The sequence below is a fragment of the Lissotriton helveticus genome, chromosome 7 (genome assembly GCF_964261635.1).
Source record: "Lissotriton helveticus chromosome 7, aLisHel1.1, whole genome shotgun sequence".
NCBI classification, from domain to species: Eukaryota; Metazoa; Chordata; class Amphibia; order Caudata; family Salamandridae; genus Lissotriton; species Lissotriton helveticus.
In genome coordinates, this window is record NC_136068.1 from 572,569,644 (window position 1) to 572,592,711 (window position 23,068).

Consider the following 23,068-nt stretch of genomic DNA (forward strand, 5'->3'; position numbering starts at 1 on the left):
TGTCAGCCCTATGATCTGGGGTCTGAAAGAGAGATCATCATCACACAGAACACCCAGATTTTTGGCTTTAGACGAGGCAACATCAGGCGGAAACATATCGCGGGGCCACCATGTCTTCCAACATGGGTCTGGCGGGCATCCGAAAAAAAGCAGCTCCGACTTATCGGAATTGCACTTCAGACTATGCCTCTGGAACCAGTCAAATACAGCGCCCAAGCATTCCTTAATCCGGCCGCCGTCAAAATCCTCACCCTTGTTACACGTAAAAAGGAGCTGGGTGTCGTCAGCATAGGATATGATCCGGGCACCAAAGGATTCCGCCGCTAGAGGGGCCATATAGATGTTAAAAAGGGTGGGGCTCAGGATGGACCCTTGAGGAAAACGGGGGTGCCCAGACCACTTGTCGGCGGTTGGTCAGAAAAGACTTAAACCAGTTCCACACCGTCCCACGACAACCGATCTCCCAGAGTCTTAAAAGGAGACCGTCGTGGGGAACGGTGTTGAAAGCCGCCGACAAATCCAACATGACCAGGATGGCTTTGCCCCCCCCGCCCAAAATCTCTCTTATGGCATCGGTGATCTCAAGAAGAGCTGTCTCCGTGCTGAAATTTGCACGGAAACCCGATTGAGAATCATGCAAGATATTATTACTCTCTATAAAGCTGGAAATAGAGAGATGCACATGCTTCTCAATCACCTTAGCCAGAGAGGGAAGGAGGGAGATTGGTCTGTAATTGGCGTGAACAAGGGGATCTAAAGATGGTTTTTTGAGCAGCGGCAGAATCAAGGCGTGCTTCCAAGCCGTGGGAACCTCTCCCGATGTCAGGGAAGAATTAAGCAGTGGGTTGAGCAAGATGTTAACTGCCGACGCCACTCTCCCTAGGCATTTCGCCGGGCAAGGATCAAGCGGCGAACCCGATTGGAGCCGAGACAGGAAGTCAAGAGAAGAAGCAAGAGAAATGGAAGGGAAGACCGAGAGAAGAGGGTCTTTCTCCTTCATGGATGGTGGCCCAGTTATCGGATGACAGGCAGCTGGACTAAGGCCCACAACAGGAAAGGAGCCCTGAATAGATTTGATTTTATTGATGAAGAACTCACTGAGGTGGCAGATCCAAACTTCAGTATGAGAGTGGATGGGCGTGCTCGAGGAAGGGGAAATAAACTCTTTTACAATTCTAAAAATGTCTTTGCTTGTATTTTCCGCTGCATCAATTCTGCGCTCTAGATAAACTTTTTTTTCATCCACAATATGTTTGTGGTACAGTCGTATTGCATCCCTATATTTAATTTTGTCTTCCGGGTCATACATGTGCCTCCAAGCTCTTTTAGCCCTCTTGCACTCTTGGCGCATCTTACCAAGAAGAGGAGTGAACCAAGGGGCCGAGGCATGTCTACCCACAGAATTGACTGGCTTACCAGGGGCTAGCTCCTCAAATCTAATTGTAAGCCACGTTTGAACCAAGTCAATGTCTTGTTCCAGGTTACGAGATAGCAGGCAGGGATGTTGGCAGAGAGCATCAGAAAGCATTTCCGCCGTAACTCGATGGAAGGGCCGAGACACCCTTCTGATATTTTTCGCCCGTCTTGTACCTGGCGTAACTACAGAAGGAATGCAAAATTTAATTAAAAAGTGGTCTGACCACAGAACTGGAAGCGGTGGGGAGACATCGATTGGACTAGTAGAGAAGATCTGATCAATCGTATGGCCTTTGATATGAGTAGGGCTGGAGACATAGGGAATCAACCCAAGAGGCAATGTCCTGCAGCTTACTAGTATCCGGATCCGCTATATTGTCCATATGGAGATTAAGATCTCCTAATAGGATACAATGCTCCGATCTCAGGCAAGGCACCGAAAGTGCTGCCTGTAGTTCATCAAAGAAGGAGCCTAGCGGTCCCGGTGCCCTATAGATAATAATCCCCGCACATGTTTGACGGGGAGATAGCCTAAGAGTGAAACCTAAGGCTTCACAGCCCGTGATATTATCAACGGGGAAAGTTGAACAAGGAAAGCTCTTGTCAACAATTAAAGCCACACCTACACCCCTGCCTACCACTCTATCCTTCCTATAGATAGTATAATCCGGAGGGATCGCAGCGGCAAGATCAGGACCGGAGCACTCACTCAGCCATGTCTCAGTAAGAAACAGACACAATGTTTTACAGTCAGAAAGTAAATTCCAGATGTCAGTGGAATGTCTGCTGAGAGATCTGGTGTTAAGCAGATGAAAATGAAAGTGTAGAGGTGTGGATTCAGGCAGAAAGCCCTCTTGACTCGGCATATGCCAATCACAGCCAGAGCAGCCCTTCCTAAGAGAACGGCCACCTGGAAAGACATGGTGGCAGGTGGAAAGATGCCCTCGTAGAGCTAATAGCTCGCTAGAGGAATAGGAAAGCATGGAAACTAAAAGTGCGCACACGCGACCAGACAAAAGAGCAAGACGTAGGAGAAGAACTGCGGACCTACCTGACGAGCGCAGACGGGCAGGACTCTGGCATGACTCAGGCGCAGGGAAGGCGCTTCCGCTGCGCGTCACCGCTGCGCGCCATAAGGTGTCCTTTAAATAGGCAGTTCACACCGTCCACGAGCGCAAGAACGCTCAAAGATGGCGGCCACCGTTCCCTTCCTGCACTAAGATGGCGCTCCCCGCCCACAACCTCCTCGGAACCGGACCCGCTAAGCAGCAGTGGGGTTACAAGGAATTATAGTGCAGGTAAGAGGCAAGAGGCAGGTAACCATGTGGCTAAAAACAGGGGGAAATAAAAAGAAAAATTAAATGAAATACAAAACGGGCAATTAAAATGCCGTAAATAGCGCTAAACAGCACGCGCGACCAGCAGCGAGGCGCTGCAGCACACTTGACCTCAGGTCCACTTCACCAGGCTGCCCCCGTGCTGACCACGCCTTAAATAGGCAGTTCACACCGTCCACGAGCGCAAGAACGCTCAAAGATGGCGGCCACAGTTCCCTTCCTGCACTAAGATGGCGCTCCCCGCCCACAACCTCCCCGGAACCGGACCCGCTAAGCAGCGGTGGGGTTACAAGGAATTACAGTGCAGGTAAGAGGCAAGAGGCAGGTAACCATGTGGCTAAAAACAGGGGAAAATAAAAAGAAAAATTAAATGAAATACAAAACGGGCAATTAAAATGCCGTAAATAGCGCTAAACAGCGCGCGCGACCAGCAGCGAGGCGCTGCAGCACACTTGACCTCAGGTCCACTTCACCGGCATATATATGACACCTCTCTGTGTGATGCTTAAAATACCACATGTGCTCTTTACGTATTGTCTAAACTCCTTCATGCTGCCTTAATTTAACACTAGTTTTAGCTGCTGACTTGCACTTTTGATCTTACTGTGGAAAGGACAGCCCAACTTCCTTAATTTATACTTCACCTTTATACAGGACATCTCTGACACTAAGTGCCAAATGTACAATGCATTCTTCTGGTTGCAAACAGACCGATTCGCAGAATCAGTCAGTTTGCGATTGGAAAAATCTATTTTCCAACGTACAAAATGTGAATTGGTAACAAATGTGATTCGGTATTTGGAAGGGGTGTGGTTAGGGCGTCCCTTCCCAACACAGAATCAGTATTGCATGTATTACTGTTTTGCAACCAAATTCCGGTCGCAAAACAGTAATAGCTTTGCTGATTTGCCCGGACCATAGCGGCAGAAATATCGATTGTGAGCCCTTAACATGGAGGCTACCCAGGCATGCTGGTTGCTTATTTGCACTTGGTGACCCTGGATCCTTTTTCTTTTCTTCTCATGAATGAATACACGCCTTTCAAAAGATACAACATACACGCCCTGACTGAAAGATACAACATACATGGCCCCTGCACTCTCTCTTCAAGCCACTCCTGTATACAGGGCGCCCCTTAACCTACTCTTCATATAACACCTGCACCCTTCCATCATACCACAAATGTGCAGAGGGCGACCCATGCACTCCCTCCTCAAGCCACGCCTGTATACAGGGCACCCCTTAACCTACTCTTCATATGACACCTGCACCCTTCCATCATACCACATACGTGCAGTGGGCGGCCCCTGCACTCTCTCTTCAAGCCTCGCCTGTATACAGGGCACCCCTTAACCTACTCTTCATATGACACCTGCACCCTTCCATCATACCACATACGTGCAGTGGGCGGCCCCTGCACTCTCTCTTCAAGCCTCGCCTGTATACAGGGCGCCCCTTAACCTACTCTTCATATAACACCTGCACCCTTCCATCATACCACAAATGTGCAGAGGGCGACCCATGCACTCCCTCTTCAAGCCACGCCTGTATACAGGGCACCCCTTAACCTACTCTTCATATGACACCTGCACCCTTCCATCATACCACATACGTGCAGTGGGCGGCCCCTGCACTCTCTCTTCAAGCCTCGCCTGTATACAGGGCACCCCTTAACCTACTCTTCATATGACACCTGCACCCTTCCATCATACCACATACGTGCAGTGGGCGGCCCCTGCACTCTCTCTTCAAGCCTCGCCTGTATACAGGGCACCGCTGAACACACTCTTCATATGACACCTGCACCCTTCCATCATACCACATACGTGCAGAGGGCGGCCCCTGCACTCTCTCTTCAAGCCTCGCCTGTATACAGGGCACGAAGTTCAAAAACCGAACGAAACGCGTTGGCTGATGTTTGCTTATCATGTTTGATGCACCTGAATAATCCCTCGACCCTTCACAGTCTGGCTTCCGAGCCAACCACAGCACCGAGACCGCCCTCATCGCTGCCACCGATGACATCCGAGCCCTGATGGACAACGGAGAAACAGCGGCCCTCATCCTCCTAGACCTCTCCGCCGCATTCGACACGGTCTGCCACCGCACCCTAGTGCAACGCCTCAGCAACGTCGGAATTCAAGAGAAGGCACTGGAATGGATCGTCTCCTTCCTCGACGGAAGAACACAGAGAGTCTGTCTACCACCGTACAAGTCAGAGGCCACCGAAGTCATCTGCGGCGTCCCTCAAGGATCCTCGCTGAGCCCCACCCTCTTCAACGTCTACATGAGCCCCCTCGCGCCCATCGCACGCCAACACAACCTGAACATCATCTCCTACGCCGACGACACCCAGCTGATCCTCTCACTGACCAACGACCCCGCCGCTTCCAGAGCCAACCTTCACGAAGGGATGAAAGCTGTAGCCGAATGGATGACGACCAGCCGCCTGAAACTGAACTCAGACAAGACGGAAGTCCTCATCCTGGGCTCCTCACCCTCCGCCTGGGACGACTCCTGGTGGCCCCCCGCCCTGGGCTCCGCACCCACACCGACAGACCACGCACGCAACCTGGGCTTCATCCTGGACTCCTCCCTCTCCATGACCAGGCAAGTCAACGCCGTCTCCTCGTCATGCTTCAACATCCTGCGCATGCTACGAAAGATCTTCCGGTGGATCCCCACCGAGACCAGGAAGACGGTCACCCAGGCCCTCGTCACCAGCCGACTGGACTACGGCAACGCCCTCTACGCCGGAACCACCGCCAAGCTCCAGAAGAGACTCCAGCGGATCCAGAACGCCTCAGCCAGACTCATCCTCGACATCCCCCGACGCAGCCACATCTCCGGACATCTGAGAGACCTGCACTGGCTCCCCGTCAACAAAAGAATCACCTTCCGTCTCCTCACCCACGCACACAAAGCCCTACACGACCAAGGCCCGAGCTACCTCAACAACCGCATCAACTTCTACGCTCCCAAACGCCACCTCCGATCAGCCAGTCACGCCCTCGCCGCCGTACCCCGCATCCGAAGATCGACAACAGGAGGAAGGTCCTTCTCCCACCTGGCCGCCAAGACCTGGAACTCCCTCCCGACCGACCTGCGCCTGACCCAAGACCACCTTTCCTTCAGGAAGAAGCTCAAGACCTGGCTGTTCGAGCAGTAGCAGCACCCCCCCCCCCCCCAAGCGCCTTGAGACCCTCCGGGTAAGTAGTGCGCTATATAAATGCCCATGATTGATTGATTGATTGAATAAAGTTTTTCCCAACGGAGATACTGATTGGGCTTCCTTATTGGACACTATATGATCTGGGAAGTGCACCGCTCCATTGTTTAGCTTACATTTGTTCCCGGCTTCCACGGGTTGCATCCCCCAATGGCAGGTGCAGGAGAGGATAGTGCACACCCTCCACTTTATTTGAACTGTACACTTCACTTTGAGCACGCTGTCCAAGGCTAGTGCGGCACCTGGAGTCCGCCGTTGTTCTTCCAAATCCTCGCAAAACAGTAATACTTTACCACAATTTTAAAGCTGGTGGTAACCCATTCGCAAAGGGGAAGGGGTCCCAAAGAGTTCCCTTGTCCTTTGAGATTGTAAATAATAGTATTTTTTAGAGCAGGCAGTGGTTCCACAGACCACTGCCTACTCTTAAAAAGTGAAACTTCAAGGTTTCATTTTTTTCTTATTTTCTTATATAAGCATCCTGGTTTCCTTTAGGGAAAGCGGGCTGAATTAAAAAAAATAAAAGATTGTTTTATTAAAAAGTAATCACAGACATGGTGGCCTGCTGACCTCAGCAGGCCAACATCCTTGTGATGGCTGTGATTCCTAATGGGTTACAAACTGTGACCTACCTCATTGGTATTCATAAGTTAGATCGATTTGCAACCCACAAGGCATCCCTAAATGAAACTCAATGAGTCTCATACATTAGGAATATCGATTTCCTAATTACGATGTAGAGAGAATCGCAATTAGGAAATCAGTATTCGTAATGTTTATACATCTGGCCCTAAATGTATGTATGCATAGCACAACTGTATACATGGCATGCGACACCCCGTGTATACGACCCCTGTATACAGGGTATACATCTGCTTCCCCCTTATATACTATACCTATATACCAGGCACCACCTCCACCACTCTATATACCATACAGGTATATGCAGTTCCCACTGTGTTTGTCCCACACCTACATATCTGGCATACTCTTACATCACACTTTTTTTTAATTAAACCTGTATGCAGGACACCATGTCCATTGTCCTGTTTACTAAATTTATATGTAGGAAACCTTCTTCACTGCACTCAGTTTGTATGCATCCCACGTCTGTACATATCCACCCCTTCCCCGCTACATCCTTTTATATATCAGATTAGCAGGCGCCACCTGAATGTTGTATCCATTATGCGACACCTGTATACATTAAATACAACAGACGCGCTCCTAGCGGGGGCAGGTCAAATACGTACAGTAAAGCAAATAACATCTAACATTAATTCATAATGTATACGACTAGAGAAAGGGACAAACAAAGATAGAGAGTTAAAAAAATCTACAAATAATGGTATTGAAAAATCATTCAAATTCAGGGACGTGGCTCAGGGCCATTGGAGTTATGACAATTTTGAGGTTTTGGCGGTTTCCGCATAATTATAGATTTATTGCATTTGTACATAATCCATCATTTGCTGCATGATCTCCAGATTTTAACCAAAATAACAATTTTGTGTCCAGCTCAAGCAGATCAAAAGTTACAAAAAATGTGGTGACGTGAGGGCGCGTGGTGCAACGCCGTTTGCAGAGTTTGACCGCTCACCTTTCTGTTGCTTCTTGCTATCTTTGGGTGCCAAACAGGTACTAATGAGGTGAAACCTTTGCCCAGATAGTATTAACATGTACAATAACATTACAAAATAGTGCGGTTATACTATGACAAAATGTGCTGCATTATGCTACATAATTTGCTTTTTCTTGACACATAATTTAGACAACCCTGCAGCATAATTTGGTCCTCTCTGCTGCATAATTCCAGTGGCCCTGGTGTAGATACAAAGTTTTTATAGACAAAATATAAACATTGAGGAAGGAGTCACAACTTGACAAAACATTTTTGATTTGAATAGACATACATAAAAAATACTGAACTCATAGCAAAAAGCTGTATAACAAAGTGAACACTTCACTGAATGTTTTTTTGTTATAGGATCAGTCTTTGTTATGTATGCCTATTCATATCGAAAATGCTTTGTTGTGATTGCCTTGAAACGGTTTATGACTCCTTCCTCATGTATTTATATTCTGCATTTTCTGTATAAAATGTGTTTTTCCGTCCATGAAATTGAATGCTTTTTTATGCGAATTTTTTAAAATAATAATGAAAAGCGTATATATTTTTAACCCTTTCTTTGTTTCTGCTTTTCTTATTTCATATACATCACAAGTTGATGCTAGATGTTAATGATTATGTTTTATGCCTTTGAACTTCCTCTGCTTGGAGCGCACGTTTTTGTGCTTTTTGCATTTTCGTGGGGTTATAAGGTTGTTCTGTTATGTTGAACGCCTGTATACATGGCAGGCACTGTTGCCTTTCTATCGCATATGTGTCGGATATCTATTCACTGGACACGTCAACATATGGCGCCCCCATATCACATTCTTTGGTACCACACCTGTGTTGATGGCACCAGTTCCTTTGTAAGTGGCACCCCTTCAGACCTTATTTTATATGACGTCTGTAGCCATTGTATGGTTTGTTTGTACTTCGAATGTCCATGGGGCAGACTTGCGCCTTCCACTCATGCCATGAGGTATCCTCCTGTTATACCACACCCCTAGCAGTGCTTCATAGCACGGCCGCATACAGGATAACCCCTGCACTCTCCGTTATCACACCTGTAACTTGCCTTTACACTTGGCACCTTCTTATTCCCCCTTCATAGAGACTGCACCCTTCCATCATACCACATACGTGCAGGGGGCTGCCCCTGCACTCTCTCTTCAAACCACGCCTGTATACAGGGCACCCCTGAACACACTCTTCATATGACACCTGCACCCTTCCATCATACCACATACGTGCAGTGGGCGGCCCCTGCACTCTCTCTTCAAGCCTCGCCTGTATACAGGGCACCCCTTAACCTACTCTTCATATGACACCTGCACCCTTCCATCATACCACATACATGCAGTGGGCGGCCCCTGCACTCTCTCTTCAAGCCACTCCTGTATACAGGGCGCCCCTTAACCTACTCTTCATATAACACCTGCACCCTTCCATCATACCACAAATGTGCAGAGGGCGACCCATGCACTCCCTCCTCAAGCCACGCCTGTATACAGGGCACCCCTTAACCTACTCTTCATATGACACCTGCACCCTTCCATCATACCACATACGTGCAGTGGGCGGCCCCTGCACTCTCTCTTCAAGCCTCGCCTGTATACAGGGCACCCCTTAACCTACTCTTCATATGACACCTGCACCCTTCCATCATACCACATACGTGCAGTGGGCGGCCCCTGCACTCTCTCTTCAAGCCTCGCCTGTATACAGGGCGCCCCTTAACCTACTCTTCATATAACACCTGCACCCTTCCATCATACCACAAATGTGCAGAGGGCGACCCATGCACTCCCTCTTCAAGCCACGCCTGTATACAGGGCACCCCTTAACCTACTCTTCATATGACACCTGCACCCTTCCATCATACCACATACGTGCAGTGGGCGGCCCCTGCACTCTCTCTTCAAGCCTCGCCTGTATACAGGGCACCCCTTAACCTACTCTTCATATGACACCTGCACCCTTCCATCATACCACATACGTGCAGTGGGCGGCCCCTGCACTCTCTCTTCAAGCCTCGCCTGTATACAGGGCACCGCTGAACACACTCTTCATATGACACCTGCACCCTTCCATCATACCACATACGTGCAGAGGGCGGCCCCTGCACTCTCTCTTCAAGCCTCGCCTGTATACAGGGCACCCCTGAACCCACTCTTCATATGACACCTGCACCCTTCCATCATACCACATACGTGCAGTGGGTGGCCCCTGCACTCTCTCTTCAAACCACGCCTGTATACAGGGCACCCCTGAACACACTCTTCATATGACACCTGCACCCTTCCATCATACCACATATGTGTAGAGGGTGGCCCCTGCACTCTCTCTTCAAGCCACACCTGTATACAGGGCACCCCTGAACCCACTCTTCATATGACACCTGCACCCTTCCATCATACCACATACGTGCAGGGGGCTGCCCCTGCACTCTCTCTTCAAGCCACACCTGTATACAGGGCACCCCTTAACCTACTCTTCATATGACACCTGCACCCTTCCATCATACCACATACGTGCAGTGGGCGGCCCCTGCACTCTCTCTTCAAACCACGCCTGTATACAGGGCGCCCCTTAACCTACTCTTCATATAACACCTGCACCCTTCCATCATACCACATACGTGCAGTGGGCGGCCCCTGCACTCTCTCTTCAAGCCTCGCCTGTATACAGGGCACCCCTTAACCTACTCTTCATATGACACCTGCACCCTTCCATCATACCACATACGTGCAGTGGGCGGCCCCTGCACTCTCTCTTCAAGCCTCGCCTGTATACAGGGCGCCCCTTAACCTACTCTTCATATAACACCTGCACCCTTCCATCATACCACAAATGTGCAGAGGGCGACCCATGCACTCCCTCTTCAAGCCACGCCTGTATACAGGGCACCCCTTAACCTACTCTTCATATGACACCTGCACCCTTCCATCATACCACATACGTGCAGTGGGCGGCCCCTGCACTCTCTCTTCAAGCCTCGCCTGTATACAGGGCACCCCTTAACCTACTCTTCATATGACACCTGCACCCTTCCATCATACCACATACGTGCAGTGGGCGGCCCCTGCACTCTCTCTTCAAGCCTCGCCTGTATACAGGGCACCGCTGAACACACTCTTCATATGACACCTGCACCCTTCCATCATACCACATACGTGCAGAGGGCGGCCCCTGCACTCTCTCTTCAAGCCTCGCCTGTATACAGGGCACCCCTGAACCCACTCTTCATATGACACCTGCACCCTTCCATCATACCACATACGTGCAGTGGGTGGCCCCTGCACTCTCTCTTCAAACCACGCCTGTATACAGGGCACCCCTGAACACACTCTTCATATGACACCTGCACCCTTCCATCATACCACATATGTGTAGAGGGTGGCCCCTGCACTCTCTCTTCAAGCCACACCTGTATACAGGGCACCCCTGAACCCACTCTTCATATGACACCTGCACCCTTCCATCATACCACATACGTGCAGGGGGCTGCCCCTGCACTCTCTCTTCAAGCCACACCTGTATACAGGGCACCCCTTAACCTACTCTTCATATGACACCTGCACCCTTCCATCATACCACATACGTGCAGTGGGCGGCCCCTGCACTCTCTCTTCAAACCACGCCTGTATACAGGGCGCCCCTTAACCTACTCTTCATATAACACCTGCACCCTTCCATCATACCACATACGTGCAGTGGGCGGCCCCTGCACTCTCTCTTCAAGCCTCGCCTGTATACAGGGCACCCCTTAACCTACTCTTCATATGACACCTGCACCCTTCCATCATACCACATACGTGCAGTGGGCGGCCCCTGCACTCTCTCTTCAAGCCTCGCCTGTATACAGGGCACCCCTGAACACACTCTTCATATGACACCTGCACCCTTCCATCATACCACATACTTGCAGTGGGCGGCCCCTGCACTCTCTCTTCAAGCCTCGCCTGTATACAGGGCACCCCTTAACCTACTCTTCATATGACACCTGCACCCTTCCATCATACCACATACGTGCAGGGGGCTGCCCCTGCACTCTCTCTTCAAGCCACGCCTGTATACAGGGCGCCCCTTAACCTACTCTTCATATAACACCTGCACCCTTCCATCATACCACAAATGTGCAGAGGGCGACCCATGCACTCCCTCTTCAAGCCACGCCTGTATACAGGGCACCCCTTAACCTACTCTTCATATGACACCTGCACCCTTCCATCATACCACATACGTGCAGGGGGCGGCCCCTGCACTCTCTCTTCAAGCCTCGCCTGTATACAGGGCACCCCTTAACCTACTCTTCATATGACACCTGCACCCTTCCATCATACCACATACGTGCAGTGGGCGGCCCCTGCACTCTCTCTTCAAGCCTCGCCTGTATACAGGGCACCCCTTAACCTACTCTTCATATGACACCTGCACCCTTCCATCATACCACATACGTGCAGTGGGTGGCCCCTGCACTCTCTCTTCAAGCCTCGCCTGTATACAGGGCACCCCTGAACACACTCTTCATATGACACCTGCACCCTTCCATCATACCACATATGTGTAGAGGGCGGCCCCTGCACTCTCTCTTCAAACCACGCCAGTATACAGGGCACCCCTTAACCTACTCTTCATATAACACCTGCACCCTTCCATCATACCACAAATGTGCAGAGGGCGACCCATGCACTCCCTCTTCAAGCCACGCCTGTATACAGGGCACCCCTTAACCTACTCTTCATATGACACCTGCACCCTTCCATCATACCACATACGTGCAGTGGGCGGCCCCTGCACTCTCTCTTCAAGCCTCGCCTGTATACAGGGCACCCCTTAACCTACTCTTCATATGACACCTGCACCCTTCCATCATACCACATACGTGCAGTGGGCGGCCCCTGCACTCTCTCTTCAAGCCTCGCCTGTATACAGGGCACCCCTGAACACACTCTTCATATGACACCTGGACCCTTCCATCATACCACATACGTGCAGTGGGCGGCCCCTGCACTCTCTCTTCAAGCCTCGCCTGTATACAGGGCACCCCTGAACACACTCTTCATATGACACCTGCACCCTTCCATCATACCACATACGTGCAGTGGGCGGCCCCTGCACTCTCTCTTCAAGCCTCGCCTGTATACAGGGCACCCCTTAACCTACTCTTCATATGACACCTGCACCCTTCCATCATACCACATACGTGCAGTGGGCGGCCCCTGCACTCTCTCTTCAAGCCTCGCCTGTATACAGGGCACCCCTTAACCTACTCTTCATATGACACCTGCACCCTTCCATCATACCACATACGTGCAGTGGGCGGCCCCTGCACTCTCTCTTCAAGCCTCGCCTGTATACAGCGCGCCCCTGAACCCACTCTTCATATGACACCTGCACCCTTCCATCATGTGCAGCGGGCGGCCCCTGCACTCTCTCTTCAAACCACCCCTGTATACAGGGCACCCCTGAACCTACTCTTCATATGACACCTGCACCCTTCCATCATACCACATATGTGTAGAGGGCGGCCCCTGCACTCTCTCTTCAAGCCTCGCCTGTATACAGGGCACCCCTTAACCTACTCTTCATATGACACCTGCACCCTTCCATCATACCACATACGTGCAGTGGGCGGCCCCTGCACTCTCTCTTCAAGCCTCGCCTGTATACAGGGCACCCCTGAACCCACTCTTCATATGACACCTGCACCCTTCCATCATACCACATACGTGCAGTGGGCGGCCCCTGCACTCTCTCTTCAAGCCTCGCCTGTATACAGGGCACCCCTGAACCCACTCTTCATATGACACCTGCACCCTTCCATCATACCACATACGTGCAGTGGGTGGCCCCTGCACTCTCTCTTCAAACCACGCCTGTATACAGGGCACCCCTGAACTCGTCCTTCCTAGTACCATCTGAAACCATTCATTTAAACAGAGCCCCTCTACACCCTCCCTTCATAGTCCACCCACATACTCTTCTCATACCACATATGTACACAGGGCACCCCCTGCACTCTAACTTCATATAATACCTGCAAGCAGGATACCTCCTACACTCTTCTTCCAGATCCCTTTGGCATCCTTCATTCAAACCATATCTGCATACAGGGCACCCACTGCACCCTCCATTCATGCCACCTGTAAATGCTTCCTTACACCACTGTGTACATGGCATGCTCGGCATGCAAGCCCACATCTTACCAGACCTGTGTTCATGCCACCCTTCCATAAACCCATACCTGGATACAAGGCTCCAGTGCACTCTGCCTTCCTATGACCCCTGAACGTTCCCATCTGCGTTCAGGGTACCCCTGCATCCTCCCATCACATCACATCGGCACTCATACCCCATACAACATCTACACACAGCACAGCACTTGAGCATTCCCTCCATACCATACCTGTTTACAAGGAACTACAAACAGCTTTCCTCTGTGTCCCCTATATACAGGGTGCCCGCTGCACCCCTACTTCAAAGCACTCCTACACATTTTCTTCACACTGCATACATATACAGAGCACCCCTTGTATCCTCCCTTCCTCTAGCTCCTTCACACCACATACATATAGAGAGCACCCCTTGTATCCTCCCTTCCTACTGCTCCTGTGTGCTACTTCAGGGCACATACATATAGAGACCACCCTTGTATCCTCCCTTCCTCTAGGTCCTTCACACCACATACATATAGAGAGCACCCCTTGTATCCTCCCTTCCTATAGCCCCTGTGTGCTACTTCAGAGCACATAAATATAGATACCACCCTTGTATCCTCCCTTCCTCTAGGTCCTTCACACCACATACATATAGAGAGCACCCCTTGTATCCTCCCTTACTACTGCTCCTGTGTCCTACTTCCCAATCCCTCCTTTCAGCATGACATCCGATGAGCCCTTCCCCCATACCACAAACGTGCACATGGCACTCCATGCAACCTCCCTTCCTATCGCACATGCCCTCCCATTAATTTCACGAACATAGCCTTACATCATACCACACAAATCCATGGGCCACCCCACCTGTCTCCTGCCTTTCCACACCTGTACACATGGCACGCCCCTTCACACCAGGCATCTACACAGCACACTCTACCTGTGTACAGGCCATCCCTGTACTATTCATTCTAACCACACACCGCTTCACCATCAGGACACGTGCCTGCTGCACCCTCCCTAAAGGATCACACCTGTACACATGACACCCATCGTTCCTAACACACATGTATGTAGTGCACCCCCTGCACACGCCTCCGCCTGTGTTCAGGTCACCCCTCGACTCTTCCTTCTTACAATGCACACCTGCACCCTCTCATCAGATCACACCTGCATCCTTCATTACTACAAGGCACACATCCCCTGTATGCCACACCTGTATGCAGTGCACCAAATACTCATTTTTGATATCACGCCTGCATAAAATCCAACTCCCTGCACCCTTTCTTCCTGCAGGGCACTCACCCCCTGTACCCTACACTTTATACCTGTAAACGGTACATCAGATAACCTTCCTTGATGCTACAGCTGTGTATAAGGTACCCTCACTTCTTATTACACCTACAGCCTGCCTTCATAGAGGACACGCACCTCATTTACACCACACCAACCTGGCGTTAATCCTTCGCCCTATATTGCCCACCTTCATTCCTTTCTTTCATACCACCCCTCTAAATACCCCCTGCCTGTTACACCACACCTTCACAGAGACCCCCTTCTTCGTCTTCCTAATGGACCCATGTATGGGATGATAACATTGTGGGCCGTCTTCATTACGAATATCATTTTTGAAGCCTGTAAAACAATATGAGTGCCAAATAAATGGCGTCCTGAAGGCAAGTTTTATGGCGGAGTAATACAGAAGTACGGTGACACCTGCAGTTTATTAGGCGGAGTGTGATATTTTAGAGACAGTTTACACGAGTTGCTGTTGTCCTTCTTTGCTTTTCACGGGACAGCAGTTGTCTTCTTGCCTTCATGGGGCAGTGTTTTGAAACAGTCGGGCCTGGAAACGTTTATTTGAATTGTGAGGAAGTCACATTATAGGACAACAAAGAAAATGTGCAGACAGAAAAAAGAAATATAGCCCACGGCAAAAAAGATGATTTTCAGCTTTTTAATTTTAGGATATGTTGTACACCAAATATCCTCTTGGCAGAAAAGCGCATTCAATGTGTTCATAAGCCAAACAGTCACTTTGTTTAAACAAAACACAATTACAAAATAAAAATAAACCACAAAATAATAAACTGCATGTTCATAACATACAAAATCCATGCCTACTCAGTAGGTAACTACAACATTCCAACTCCTGAATATATATATATATTTATATAATATGTATAAATTTACATTTCAGTTACAAAAATATACTTTGAGAGGTTTTTTTGCTTACATTCTAAACAAATGAAGCTGTGCTTCAGCTCTCACTGTCCCTTACGCTAGCGTTTACTTTCGGTTTCAGTACATTCTTTGAGCAGATTCCCTTTGACCTTAAGGCTAGATGCGCGCGCATCTAATTCACACTAATGCATGTGTCAAGACATCGGCAAGGCTTCACGAAAAGGCACCAAGACTTCGAACGGGACTGGTTGTCGCAGGCGAGAGGGCCATTGGTGATATTACAGAGTCAACAGAACACCACTCTTACACATGCTTATACAAAAGCGCGGCAAAACCTGTCGCGGGCCGCCTTCACGAGAGAGCATATTTACCAAATGTAGCCCTGCGAACTCCAAATAATACAATATGAATATGCCAGGGGGATTTCACATCAATACGTTTCGGAAGGGGGAAATAAAAGCATGGCACGTGTACAATATACATATTCTATGTATATATAGAATTAAAGTCCATTGAATTGCAATCAAAACGCTGATTTGCAAAGGGGCAAGTACTGAAATGATATATACGGTCCATGCAAATTAAAGTCCCATGGTGGATGTGCAGGAGGATGGCAGTTTTTTTCAGGCAGTTGAAAATAAAAGTTATGATGGCCACGCTTGTAGCATGTAGGCCATTGATAGCCGACAGTCACAGACCATTTGCCTTTGGAAGTGGCCTGAAAGTACCAGTAGGGTGAGGGGGCATCCACATGTTCAGTTCTTAGCAGATCTCGATTGTCCGTGGCGAGAAGGTGGATGCCATCTCTGAAAATGTGGTCGTCACCGGGGAGCTGAAGGAATTGGTGACGATGGATGAAGGGAAACTGGTGGCGAGATGGGATTGGAAGCTGGAAGCGATGGAGGTGTATGTTGATGCTATTGAAGGGGAAGGGAATGAGTTGTGCACTGGAGAACTGTATGACGACGACACAGGGGATGAGGAGTAGGTAGTAGGCACTGGAGAGGGGTAGGACGTGTCCATGGGGGAAGAATAAGAGGTTGTCACCGGTGGTGAGAACGTAGAGATAGGAGAAGCAGAAGACACTGGGGCCAACTTTTCAGTTTTTTTGTCCTTTTGTCTGAGATGAATTTTAGTGTGCCTCTTTCTCTCGTCACTTCTGGCAAACTTCCTACCACAAATGTCACAGGCAAAGGGCTTCTCGCCCGTGTGCGTTCGGATGTGGGTTGTCAAATGGTCGCTTCGGCTGAAATTCCTCATGCAAATCCGGCACTGGAAGGGCTTCTGACCAGTGTGGATGCGGATGTGTCGGGTCAGTTCATCAGACCGGGAGAACCGTCGGTCACAAGACTCCACAGGGCAAGCGTATGGTCGTTCGTGAGGAGGGGTCTTGCTAGGGCGGTTGGGGTATTTCCTCATTCGGCCAGGTTTCATGAGCTGGGACTGGTAGGAGGTGTTGATGGCTTTCAGATCCTGGGAACCAGTCTGGGTTGCAAAGGCTTTGATGGTTGACAAAGGTGTTAGAGAAGGCTGGTGAGCCCTGCCCTCCAGTGACTGAAATGGTTTCTGGTCTGGTAGGGTCAAGTTCAGTTCCCCTTGCTGCTGAGGGAACAAATAGTCTGGGATCATTGAAACTTGGAAGTTGGCTTTGGAAGATGGGTAGGCTGGTGGTGGATACTGAATGGAGGTACCAGAAGCAGTTGAGAAAGACTGGGTTTGTTGTTCAGGGAAGATTTCAGAGGCAGAACTGGGGAAGGTGGGTGCAGCAGAATAGATCGGGCTGCTATCGCTGGACTGAACTGAGCAGCTCAAAGAAGGGCTGTGCGATGACGAAGAGGACGGCGAAGATGAAGGTGTGGAGGTGGAGGGCAGATTGGCCATGCCCACCAGACCACTCACAATGCTGAAGAGGGGCTCTGGCCACAAGGTGTTGGTGCTGTTGGAAGCCGGCTCCAATGAGAAGCGGCCAGTGTAAGCCAGTGGTGGCAGTCTGCTGGTCACATTGGAGAAACTGGTTTCCACAAAATTCTTCTCGTTGCTCAAAGACATCTCGGAGAAGTTATCTGGAAGGCAAAGGAATACCAATGGTTAGATCTCAACATGTATGCACTAAGTATCACTGTTAAAAACAAGCACAGAAAATATGCACGTTTTAATGGGGGCTACTTTTTTAGAACAAATATGGAAAACGGCTACGGCTCTGCAATGATACAATGCACTACAGCAGAAGGGATTCCTTAGCTGCTTGGCGTGCAGAGAAGACTGCACCATCATAAGTGACGCACAGAGATTCCCCTCACTGCAAGCAGCTCGAATTAAGATGCGAAGACCGCGAGTAGCAAATACGCCCACCCAGTCCAGTGCATGTGTTAAACCAACAGCAGCGCCACTATCTGCGATCGCCCAATACATTCTAACGTGCATTATACACCGCCTGTTTGTAACCGAATCTAGAATCATAAATCTTATCTTGACAACATTAGAAGGCAATCTCCCCCTCTCCCCCTTATGTAGCATACATAAACCGGTTGGTTTCTAGAGGTTATTTGCACATTAAAAACACCAAACAAGCCCAGCACCCGAAAAACATCCCCATGCGTGTACATTTTGCGTGTTTAATGATATTTGGGATGGGTGATCGGCTGAAGGTATCCCCGTGGATTTAGCCGCGCGTGGGCGGTCATTTGTGAAAGCGTGTGTGACACAGACTGGTGCAGTACTGACTGATCATAGACTTGGAAGCCGTTTAATCCGGAAAGGTGGTGCAATGTGAGATCATTGTAGAGCTGTGAATTCTGTGCACAGGCGGTGGATGGCAGGCAGCATTTGGAATGTGCAAGGCATACAGCAGCGGGTGGGTGAATGCATAGCATATATGGGTGAAAACCTAACAGCAATTGGTGTATATGAAATACAGCACTGAGGCGGGGTGCTCGGCATACGGCAATGTGGTGAATGTTATACGGCTTCGAGGTGTGCTAAATATACATCAGCAGGTGTGTGGATTCATGGCGTAGAACAAGATGGGGTGCGTGACATGCAGCAAGGTGTACAGGAAAGGGGTGCAACGCGTCCAGCAGTGGCATACAGTAATGAGGTAAAGGCATGTAGCAATGGTTGTGCAGGGCACAGACCAACTCGGGCGGTTGTGTGGCATGGGCAGTGTGAAAGGCATGCAGCAGTGGGCGGATGGGTGCATGGGAAACTGCAATAGCGTATGCATGCACAGAGTGAAGGGGGTATTGCATAGATAAATCAGGATGCACTTTGCAACGAATGCAATGTGCACGCTCGTTTGCAGTTGGTCTTCGGGTGCAGGTCCTACGTGTAGGGCTGCCAGTTTTCGGGTGCAGTGTTAAGGCTCCGCGTGCATGCATGCGTCTGAATGCAGGTCCTATGCGAGGGGTGCACTTTTCAAAGTGCAGTGTGTATGTGTTAATGCACACCGTGCAGGTGCAGTGGCTCCCGGTTTGCACGCTCTTGACAGCCAGCAGCCCCTGGTTCTTACCTGTTGGTAGGTTCTGGAAGGGCTCGCCAGCCTCCCCGGCGGAGCTGTAGCCGGACTCCCCGGGGGTCCCCACGCCCAGGAAGGGCTGTGAACCCCCAGACACGGAGAGCAGCATCATCTCCTCCAGCTTTGGGTAGGTGCTGTCCATAGTGGGCGAGTGCGGGAAGGAGCCGAACGGGTCAGACATGGGTGGCAAGAGCATCTCCGCCTTGGCCATAAGGGGCCTTTGGGGTCCCCTGCTGTCACTGTCAGGGGACCTGAGGGTGGGTTCAGGGTGTTGGGAGAGCTCCCAGGGTGCTGAGGGTTTCCCTGCAGCTCTGCTCCCCTGGCTCTCACTGTGGGCTGCAGGGTGATCTTTGGAGGCAGGGGGCCCTGCTTGGTGATTGCGCTGGGCTTCCCTGTCGTTCTCCTCCTGCCTTGGCTTCTCTTTCTTTCTCTCTCTCGGAATCTCTCGGTCTCCCTGGATCCGCCTCTATTTGAAGGGTTTGCAGGCGCCGGGCACGCCCCCGCCGTGACGTACATGTCCATTTATGGAGCACAGGAAGCCCTTCTACGGTGGGGAGGCCCTGTGACGCGGCGCGCGACGGGAGGTTACAGGGAGCCCGAACAAGGAGCCTTTACTCGGACAGGAAGGGCCGAGAGGACGAATGCGGTTCTTCGGTCCCACTGTCCGGTTCCCCGGGGGCTGCGGTCCGTTGTAGGGCCACGCGCACCCACTTCCGGGTCTCCAGCGCGTGCTTGCACTCTCCGCGGCGCGCGCTCCCGGAAACCTGTCGCCGGGAGCCATATAAGGGCATGACCATACACGGGCATGACCATACAAGGATGTCTTCCGGCGGGGATCCTTCCTGTTCCTTGTATGGGGCTTCCGGGGCCGCGCGCCAGCGGTAGAGACAAGCTGCTGACAGGAGCATAGAAAGGAGGAGGAGGAGGACGACGAGCCTGGGAACAGAGGAGAATCCTCCAATACCAGGGGAGGAGGGGAGCCCTGCAATACAGGAGAGCCCTGCAACGCCAGCGGGGAGGAAAGGGAGCGCCGAAGGAAAGCAGTCAAGTGGCCGCAAGGCGACTGTAATATGAGCAACAAACAGTATGCCAAAATAAACACACACGGGGTAGAAGAGAGACCTGCAGAATGGGGGCGAAGGGTAGGAAGGAAATGTGCATTTTACAAGGGGTTTATGTGTGTGTGTGTGTTTACATTAACCTGAAAGCAGAAAACCTCTTCTATAGTAGAGGCGCGATGGGTATTTAACTCTTACTCCAGGTGTAGACAATGCAAGCTCCTAACAGTTTAAACAGGTGCCCTTATTAGCAATCATTTTTATTGCGGTGTGTGCCCATCTAACTCTTCCCATTCCTTCCTTGGTGAGATGCGACAATTGACTGAACAGGTATCACTCTGCTGTAATCATTTAAATGAAGATTCATGTTAAGCGACTAGCACATTCCTTTTTGCTTATGGATATACCCAAAGCCAACCATCAGTGGCAGAGCTTCATACATACCCACCTGACGCCCACACAATTGAAATATCACAACATTAATTTTTTCAGAACCTCATAAAAATTAGTCTAGGGTGGTTATTACCAGGACCTTAGTACCAGCACTTTTCCCAGGAAGTAGACAACCTCAAGGTTGTTCTTCAATGGATCTAATCTGGAATACACCGTAAGTGCTTATGAACAGGGGCATAGGAGACATTCATTTTCTGTGGGGGATAGGTACTGCTTTGGGGACTTTATTGAGCTGATTCGTCATGTTTCTCTCTCCCCCTATATCAGGATGGCCACAGTGCAGACACACTGCCATCGCGCCCACAGCAAGCCCTTCCGCACCCAAACGGGTCCGGTGTCCGGGGACCATCCCCTTTTTGGGCCTGATAGGAGTAGTTTCTCGGCTGTACAATTGAAAGCACTCTGGGCTAGCTGCCCAAAGGCATGTCAAGCCTCACTTCACCCGCCTAAGAGTGCATTAATGTGCACCTTCTGTAACTTTTCATTACATCCCCAAACCTTTCAGGCTCACTCCACCACAGGGTGTACTCCTTCAGGAGACTTGCTAGGGAGCAATGAGAAGCCAGTGTTGCACCCTGAGTCTAACAGCAAGTTTTTTTTCTCTAGCCTCAATGTGCATTCTCTACCCAGACATCAGCAATATTTCCATGATTTTGTGGTGGACCATGCACCAGATGCCATGTTTCTTACAGAAACATGGTTCTATGAGGCCTTTATGCCGGATGTGATAGACGCCCTCCCCCAAGTCTACTTCATTGTGAGGAGGGATAGACCCAATAAATTATGAGGGAGGACGCAGCTGCCTGACACCCCACCCCCATTCCTAAATCTGCTAACTTTATTGTTTTAGGAGACCTCGATATTTACCTAGAAGATAATGTCTTTGGTTTATGGCAGACTTTGTTCGAAGATCTTAGCACCCTGAACCTGACACCTATTAATTCCAAATATTAGAACCTTTTATGCAGCACTCTCTTAAAAGTAAACCAAAAGACAAATTAGTCACAAGTATGATCACAATGTGGATTTTAGTTGTCCACGCCATTCCCATTGAAATTCCAAGTTGATATCTTATTTTCCCATGAACAGAAATAAATCTTAGGAGTCCAGAAAGTTCATTGATTCCATTGTTGATTTATTGTTTGTGTGGTTCAGCAAGCATCAGCCGACACATGTTTCGTCTTAATCAAAATGCTTTTTTAAGGCGCTTCAGAAATTCTTGTATTTTATTTCCCGCGTGACCCTACCTTTCAGGTCTCCTAAGCAAATGCCTCCTCCACATACCATGCTGTTACATCAGGGTTTCCTCAAGGTTCAGCCTTAAGTCTGGCCTTATTTAATATCTATGTCCAACCTTTAGTTGACCTGGTTGAAAGCTTTGGTTTGACCATATTTTTCTACGTGGATGATGCACAAATTATCTCCTCACTGTCTTCCGCGTTGGATAATACCTCTGTAGCCCAATTTATGACTGGCCGGGATTGCCTCATGGATGAACTTGAATTCTTTGAAACTGAATGGGGAAAAGACAGAGGTGTTGGTATTGGGAAATAACCCTGCCCTATGGAGCCCACAGCATTGGCCTCAAAACCTGGGCGCACTTCCTGCACCAGCCCAAAAGTTGAAGAACCTTGGGTTCCTGCTGGATGACAAACTGTCCATGAAAGCCTCAGGTTGCAAAGGTGGCTGCCACCTTCTTTGGTGTCTGGAAATCCTTTGGATTCTTTCGTTTTCAGGCCAAAAGGACAGTCATTCAAGTCCTTATTCTAACTAGTTTGAACTATGGCAACGTCTTCTATTTGGGAGCAGATAAAGCCTCTCTAAGAAGGCTGCAAGTAGTCCAGAACCCGGCGGCCAGGCTACTCTGCGGACTTCCAAAAAGTGCTTCTACTTCCTCTCTCCTGAAGAAGTTGCACTGGCTCAAGGTGGAGAAGTGAATCCAATTTATAGCCCTGTGCTTTGTGCACTTAGCTAAATCAGGAGCTGGCCCTCACTATCTCCATGGCCTAGTGAGACCTCTTCTACTGACTTGGGCCTTACAGTCCAGTGACCTTATTTTATGTGCGATTCCGGGAATCAAATGGATGCGCTTGGGAGGACGGTCATTTGC

At 49.9% G+C, this 23,068-nt stretch overlaps 1 protein-coding gene across 1 annotated transcript; it reads right to left on the reverse strand.

Moving 5' to 3' along the window:
- Positions 1-15,692: 15,692 nt before the first annotated feature.
- Positions 15,693-19,904, reverse strand: EGR1 (early growth response 1). The gene is made up of 2 exons (XM_078652693.1): positions 19,442-19,904; positions 15,693-17,996 (listed from the first exon to the last, which is right to left on the reverse strand). The coding sequence occupies exons 1-2, from the start codon at positions 19,656-19,658 to the stop codon at positions 16,696-16,698; spliced, it is 1,518 nt and encodes a 505-aa protein (XP_078508819.1). The 5' UTR covers positions 19,659-19,904; the 3' UTR covers positions 15,693-16,695.
- Positions 19,905-23,068: the final 3,164 nt, after the last annotated feature.

Excerpts from the sequence above, each read along its gene's own strand:
- EGR1 (XM_078652693.1), bottom strand. The coding sequence starts at position 19,658 with ATGGCCAAGGCGGAGATGCTCTTGCCACCCATGTCTGACCCGTTCGGC. Across the intron at positions 17,997-19,441 it reads CTTCCAGAACCTACCAACAG|ATAACTTCTCCGAGATGTCT; the intron begins GTAAGAACCAGG and ends TTTGCCTTCCAG.